We start from the raw sequence: 7,942 nt of genomic DNA, 5'->3' as shown, positions 1-7,942 counted from the left end.
TTTCCAAGTCGTCTTTTGTCAAAGGACATTGGTGGGGGTATGAATCGCATTCAGCGATAGTTCTAGTTTTAACTGTTTAACGATAAGAGATCTGTTTCTTCTAGAGTTAAAATTATTTTAATAGGTTAAAAATACCCAATGTCAAAAATGAATATCAACCAACAAGCAACAAGGAGGTAAAATTCTGTATTATAAATCTGTGAGAAAAATAAGATAAGTTATAGTAAATAATAACGTTGTCATTATTTTAATAATTTAGATATTTACTTGTTTTCAAAGACAAGAATAAGATAATTTATTAGTTCCATTAAAAATGTTAATCTATAAAAGATGCTATGTTATTATCATGATTATAAGACGTACCACGTATCAGCAATGAATATTTGAATAACAGTAAGAAAATAACAGACACAAATGGCTTCACTATTCCCTAACTTGAGTTGGAGGAGAAATCACTTTAATATAAAATTTAACATAAATAAGAGCTCTGCTGTGTATTTTTGAATGAGATAAAAACAAATAAACAAATAACTCTACGATAAAATACCTACTGACTTGTTCTCCCTTTTCTGATTAGATGAAAAATATATATCTAAAAATATCTGTTTTCTTTAAAGGTTAATAATACATCTTTGTCATAAAGTATAAACATTTCTTTCTACATTTGCAGTAAAATGATATAATAATGATAACTGACCACCTGACTTCTTGAAGGACCACCTAACTTTCAAATCTTGTGGTCCGGCGTACCACCTGCTAAAAAAGTTAGTGTCGAGGCCTGACCGGTAACCAACTTGAGGGGCATCGTAATATAGACAACTGCACAAACAAAATTAATCAAAAAGGAAGACAAATAAAATGGTTTAAAAAAAATAAACTTCTGAGACCTAAATTTTCTTGGACAAAGAATAATATTTTAAGCCATGGTCAGATACCCAAGGTTTATTTACATGTTACATAACATACAGTAAATGTTCATGGTTCAGCTGTGGGCATCTGACGATGATTTTAAACGGTAGGGGTTACTTTTTGTCCTAAAATGGTAGAAGCAATAAATATACATTGATAATTTAAACCTGCATTGTTTATCATGTTTGTCCAGTTTGAAAACATAATTTTAGCTATCAGTTTGAAAACATAATTTTAGGTATCCCCATAATTATAAAGTGTGATAATTTTGTTGTTTCCTCATTTTGTCTATTTCTTGGCTCACAAACTTTTTCTTTTGCAAAAAATAAATGTTAATGTTATTTCTCTATGTGATGTAGATTATACTTTTAATTTTAACTAATTATTTTTGTTTTCAACTCCCAAAAATCTTTCTTGATTTATTGATCTTAAAACTTGATTGTGTCAACTATCAAAGTCTTATACAGCATAAAGGATGTTGACAAAGACTAACACCAGTCATTTTAATCTGCAAGATATCCCATTGTGTAGTCATGCTAGGGATAGTGCAGCTTTATACAGAGGGTGCTGCATTTCTTGAAGTGTGCTCTCCCTTGCTGTATCTTATCTCACATAGTAAGTTTATAAATAAGAAATAACCAAACACTTTATATGAGTAACTTTTTTTCTACCTAATGTATGCAATTAATATACTAGTATACACCTGACACAATTCCTTTTATAAATTATAAAATTCATTTCAAAGGCAGAGCCCTTCAATTTTTACACAGAGATTGATATTTCACCTTTACGTTGATCAAAGAGGGCAATTATTACGATATCGGACTTGTTACAATGCTAGTGTGTAACTTGAATTTAACTCTTCATTTGTGTAATAATAAATGTTCATTCACTAGTTGATATTCTAATATTAAAATCAACATTAACATTAACTGGCAGTTGTTTGTTGAGCTTAATAAACACTTTATCAATATACATGTACATTATCAATAATTAAGACTCTTTTAATTTCTTATATAGTTAATATAGTCATTAAACATCATCTGTTCTCCACATTTGAGTCTGTTTTTTCTGGTTTCGTATATTTACACTGTATCCATACACGATACATCTTGAGTTGTTTACCACGGTTTACTTGTAATCGTCTATCTACCAAGTTTTGTTTCTCTACAAGTCCAGCTTTTGTCATCATTTCCCTCATCTCATCTGTAAATATCATATAATATTCATGTGCTTAAATTAATCTACAGATTTTAAGTTACATAAATGTGCAACCCTACCTCCATCTTTTTGAAAGCTACAATCTCTTGAAAAGATAATAATGGGTTTAAAGCCTCCTGTTTTTGAAGAGGTAATTTCTTTCAAAATTGATACATTTGTTTCAAAGAAGTATCTTCATGTATATTTTTTTTAGCAAAAGACAATTAGGAACACTCCTTGTTCAGCAGACCCTTGAAGGTAAACAATATAAGAATTCCTGCTTTTTGGGGGCTGCTGTCCCCTCACCCATTTTTTTACATATTTATATAAAAACATAAGTAAGAATAACAGCATAGTAACAGAAATGCAGGGTACTGATTGCTAAACTACGTTACATTTTATCCAAAAGTTATAACACAAACCAGGGCATTTAACCCTATCACCAGAGGCGGATAAAAGGCCACAATCTAAATAGCCTCTTTTTCAAAATTTAATAAAAAAAAAATCCAAACAGCAATCAAAAAAGCAAACTATTTTGACTTCAGAGAGTGAAATTGTTTTGACTTTATTTCTAAAAGAAGTAAAAGGTTATAAGGTCATACAGATGTTTAAAACTTAAGAGTCATGTGTAAGGTAGATTTTAAATTTTAAAAAAAATCTCAAATTTCCCAAACTGCTGAATTTTTTCCCAATTTATACAAGGGGCAAATTTTTCCAAAATAGCTGGAAAAGGCCCAGCAAAGTAAGCCAAGAAGTCTATGAGTAATCCTACTAATCTTAGTCTTTGTATAAGCAACAACAGGTTCAATAACAACCATAACAAACCCTGCCAACGTGGCAATAATAACCTTTTCACTTCATGATAATATTTATTTCAACCAATCTTATGAATCTGGTGATTGTAATACAAGAAAGAAACTGGTCCAGTTCATATATTACCTTGAGTAAAGAAATACACCCGTGTACCATCGCCCCTCGCATAAAAATTGTCCGCTAAACATCTACCTATAATATACAATATTAAGCATACATGTAGTACTGAACAATGATGATAATAATAATGTAGAAGTTTAGCAAATCACATTTATTCTGAAACTGGAGATAGTGATATAGATGATTTTTTTCTTCTTTTTTTCTTTTCTTTTCTTTTTCGTCGAGTTTTATTTTGCACCAACACATAACATATCCCACCACATGGAACATTTTGTTTTCATCTTCATTTCACTGAGATTTTAAATAAAAAATGTACCATATAAGATTGGACATAAAAGAACATTTGACTCTAATTTTAATCATAGCAAGTTTAAACTCTTGAACTTTTAACAATAAAAGAGTAATTATTGTTATACTAAATTGATGTTCTACCTTTTAACAAATCACAAAATTTCAAAACAGAAAATGATTAATTATCTATGTTATTGAATATAATTGAAAGAAATATTTTTATTTCAACTCTTTATTTTGACATCCATGCAAAATGTTCAAGAAAGAACAAAAATATGTAAGTTTGTTTGTTTGTTTTATTTTACGCCTTTTGCCAACAGTATTTCAGTCATATAGGCGGGTAATTTCCTAACCAATGTTCCTAGAGAGTTACACCAGTACTAGACTACCTTCCTCCGTGCTAAACTACAAAAGCATCTCCTGGCGATCGAACCCACGCCAAAGAGGTAACTGGATTAGAAGTCATTGACTCTAACCCCTCGACCACAGAGGCGGTTACAAAAATATGTAGAAACATATTTATGAAAATATTCTGAAAAGGGCTTTAGCTAAAACAATAAAACAAAAACTTAAAATAAACAAGAATGTCGAACGACACATATACCCCCCTTTCTAGCCATTGACTCACATAATTGGTAATTTTATTAAAGAAACTTGCCAAAAATGGGTACATGGAAGTGTTCAATTATGGAAAAATCAACGGAAACCATTTTGACATTTAAGGCCCATGTGACATTGACCTTTGACCTAATGACCCCTAAATCAATAGAGGTCATCTAATACTTATGACCAATAACTAGGTGAAATATGAAGACTTTGTGATGAATACTTTTCAAGATAATCAGCGGAAACCCTTTTGACATTTAAGGCCCCTGTGACCTTGACCTTTGACCTAGTGACCCCAAAATCAATAGGGGTCATCTACTAGTGATGACCAATCACTATGTGAAATATGAAGACTTTGTGATGAATACTTTTCAAGATAATCAGCGGAAACCATTTTCACATTTTAAGGTCCCTGTGACCTTGACCTTTGACCTAGTGACCCCAAAATCAATAGGGGTCATCTACTAGTGATGACCAATCACTATGTGAAATATGAAAACTTTGTGATACATACTTTTCAAGATAATCAGCGGAAACCATTTTGACATTTAAGGTCCCTGTGACCTTGACCTTTGACCTAGTGACCCCAAAATCAATAGGGGTCATCTACTAGTTATGACTAATCACTATGTGAAATATGAAGACTTTGTGATGAATACTTTTCAAGATAATCAGCGGAAACCATTTTGACATTTAAAGCCCCTGTGACCTTGACCTTTGACCTAGTGACCCCAAAATCAATAGGGGTCATCTACTAGTTATGACCAATCACTGTGTGAAATATGAAGACTTTTGTGAAACATACTTTTCAAGATAATCAGCGGAAACCATTTTGACATTTAAGGTCCCTGTGACCTTGACCTTTGACCTAGTGACCCCAAAATCAATAGGGGTCATCTACTAGTGATGACCAATCACTGTGTGAAATATGAAGACTTTGTGATACATACTTTTTAAGATAATCAGCGGAAACCATTTTGACATTTAAGGTCCCTGTGACCTTGACCTTTGACCTAGTGACCCCTAAATCAATAGGGGTCATCTACTAGTTATGACCAATCACTGTGTGAAATATGAAGACTTTGTGATACATACTTTTTAAGATAATCAGCGGAAACCATTTTGACATTTAAGGTCCCTGTGACCTTGACCTTTGACCTAGTGACCCCAAAATCAATAGGGGTCATCTACTAGCTATGACCAATCACTGTGTAAAATATGAAGACTTTGTGATAAATACTTTTCAAGATAATCAGCGGAAACCATGTGGTCTACCGAGGGACAGACCGACAGACCGACGGACGGACCGACAGACAGACAGACAGACCGACATTAGCAAAACAATATACCCCCTCTTCTTCGAAGGGGGGCATAATAAAAACTTTACCTTTTTTAAACCTGAGTTGTGCCAGATCATATCTACCATAATCCCTGAACAAGATGGTGCCCCCTAGTCGAAGAAAACTTGCTAGTCTGTTAATTATTGCCTGAAATCTATATATCAGTTATTTTAATGTGTTGACTAAAATGTGCAGACATAACCATAACACCTGGGTTAAGGACATTGCAATATACATGTATATAGTAAAATCTTCAATACTGGCAAGCTGCAATGGAATGAATATATAAACTTTAAAGCAAAATTCTTGCAAAAGTTAAGGCAACTAGTAGTGGTAAACTGCTTGTCGGTCTGCCAAGGAACAATGCAGTGGCTGAGCTGTGCACTGGTAAATTCAATGTGAATACAGCCGTGATACCGAGGGTGAACTTCCAACACCAACACATCTACATGTCCCGATGCAACAATCCAAATGTTTATAACCCTTTACTTGATTAGTCTATGCCAACAAGATAGATCCAAGCCATTCTGCACATCTGTACAGTCTGACCAAACTCAATACTGGTCGTAGCTCAACTTTTGTAATCTGAATCCATTTATCACCTTTAATGATCATGCAGGGATAAATGGTGGCTGCAATTCTGATGCCAATCCTTCAGCCACAAGAAGAATGGAATGCTTATGATACATGTATATAAAGTTGACCAACTGGAGAAGCCATTTTTCCGACGGGTCTCCCATTTTGTTTCTAGAGACTCTCACTACATTCTGTGTACAGTCAAAACTGTCTTAAGCAGCCAGGCAAGGGATGCAGACATTTTGGCTAAGACAGGTGGCTGCTGAATGGAGGATCAAGTTTTTATCCAAATATATCATTTATTTCTTTATATAAAGGTATACTATGCTATCCTTATCAAGTTATGTGCCTGTAAATATATTAAATCTAATTAAATCATGAATAGTGAAATCTGATTCATTATCATAATCAGTTTTTAACCAACTATATAATAATAAATTAAAGGTGTACATACTTGTCAGGATTGTTGGCGGAGAGAATGAAGATCATGATGATAATGTCAAGGCTGCCCTCAGGGAAAGGTACAGGAGCAGATGGGTCAGATATATCACAGACAAACGCATGACAACGTCTCTTGTCATAGTCCTTGTTCTCCTGTAAAATATATTATACAATCTATGCAACAAACAATAACTGACATATTTAGAGGGTACATTATATTTTGTCTTCTCCTGAATTCCTTTTCAAACAAGCTTTTATCAGCATATGATACCAATTACTTTTCCTAAGATTACAAAAAAAGACATTTTTGCCAGGAAATATACAATTCCTTCAGTAACATTCAATTTCTTTTTAGGTCAAAATTTATACATAATAAGTATGTATAATATGTCATTCACTACACGGCATATTGGACATTTTTCTGCATATATCAACTTCTTATGGTACATTATAATAATTATTGAAACAAATTTCCATTTTCATACCAACATTGTAAATGCCATAAAATGGAGACATAAAATGGAATGCCTAAATAAGTAAAATAAAATATAAAAAAAAAAATCTGTTGCAGGCTTGGTTTGATTGAGCCTATTCATGGATGGTCCACGTAACCTAGTAGTGTCTTAAGCAGAACTCAACAATTAATACAAAATAATAAAAATTTAAATAAAGAAAAAATCTCTGAAAAACAAGTGTCAAGCTTTTCTGCTTGATGATAACATCACGTGATTGCATTACTTCTACCTTATGCGGGCACTTTATTGGGACAACCAACCTATCGCCTGATAGAACGCTTCCTCACATGAAATATTCCAAAGTTACTGGCAAAATTCCAACCCACAGTGGCCATGGTGGCCCATGGAAAGCCCAGTCATTTATCCTGGTATTATGTTGAAAACTTAAAAGTATGTCTATCATTACTAGATATTTACCTTCACAAGATCAATGGCTGTGGAGGAGTAGTCACAACAATAAACCATCAGGTCAGGGTCACTGAAGTACAAATAGTTCTGATAAAAAAATTTTAATATTGATTTGCAATGGTACATTACATAAACAAAATAAAGTGTCATTACAAATATCATATTTCACTCATTTTCATTCATTTTAGCAGCAACTCGTACCTTTCAAATTATGGAATTTCAGAATGTTGAATTTTTTGGGTTGTTTACTAGGCTTTACAGTCACGTCAAAGATGTACTGTCCTAGGATGATAACTTGAGCCTTTGTTTACATAACAAAGACCAATAACAATGCGAAAAATAGGTGAGGCAGATCAATGCTACAACCTATAAAAATTAAAATAAAACTACATAATCATATGACTTGTTAGCGCAGTAGGTAGAGCAACCGTGTCGGTAATGCGTTTTTGCCCGTACAGGCAGAAGTTCGACTACTGGTAAGACACTTCTTTTTTACCTCAGAACAGCCAATTGTTCAGAAAACAAGTTTGACCGTTTTTTTCATATACATACATGAATATGATATCGAATATTTTATTACACTGCGATCAAAAAATACAAAAAGAAAATAGAATGGAATTTAAAAAAAATAAATATATACTATAAAATATATATTATAAGAAGAAAACAAAAAGGAAAACGAAAAATAAATAAAGAATAATGATAAAAAACAGAGTAAGAAGA

General features: G+C 32.8%; 1 protein-coding gene across 3 annotated transcripts in view; it reads right to left on the bottom strand.

Annotated features, from left to right (window-relative positions):
* Positions 1-1,862: 1,862 nt before the first annotated feature.
* The window catches only part of LOC132727587 (tRNA N(3)-methylcytidine methyltransferase METTL2-like), a 19,010-nt gene continuing 12,930 nt past the window's right edge, over positions 1,863-7,942 (bottom strand). For all 3 annotated transcript variants that reach the window (XM_060713141.1, XM_060713142.1, XM_060713143.1), the window contains exons 6-10: positions 7,229-7,289; positions 6,310-6,449; positions 5,327-5,433; positions 3,049-3,114; positions 1,863-2,115 (exon numbers count right to left, since the gene is read on the bottom strand). In XM_060713141.1, coding sequence (XP_060569124.1) covers positions 1,949-2,115; positions 3,049-3,114; positions 5,327-5,433; positions 6,310-6,449; positions 7,229-7,289 — 541 coding nt within the window. In that variant the 3' untranslated portion in view covers positions 1,863-1,948. The remainder of the gene's footprint in view (positions 2,116-3,048; positions 3,115-5,326; positions 5,434-6,309; positions 6,450-7,228; positions 7,290-7,942) is intronic.

This window comes from Ruditapes philippinarum, unplaced genomic scaffold, assembly GCF_026571515.1.
Source record: "Ruditapes philippinarum isolate M1 unplaced genomic scaffold, ASM2657151v2 ctg6100_1_1_1_1, whole genome shotgun sequence".
NCBI classification, from domain to species: Eukaryota; Metazoa; Mollusca; class Bivalvia; order Venerida; family Veneridae; genus Ruditapes; species Ruditapes philippinarum.
Note: the sequence above shows the minus strand (reverse complement) of the source record. Positions and strands in the feature narration are given on the sequence as shown.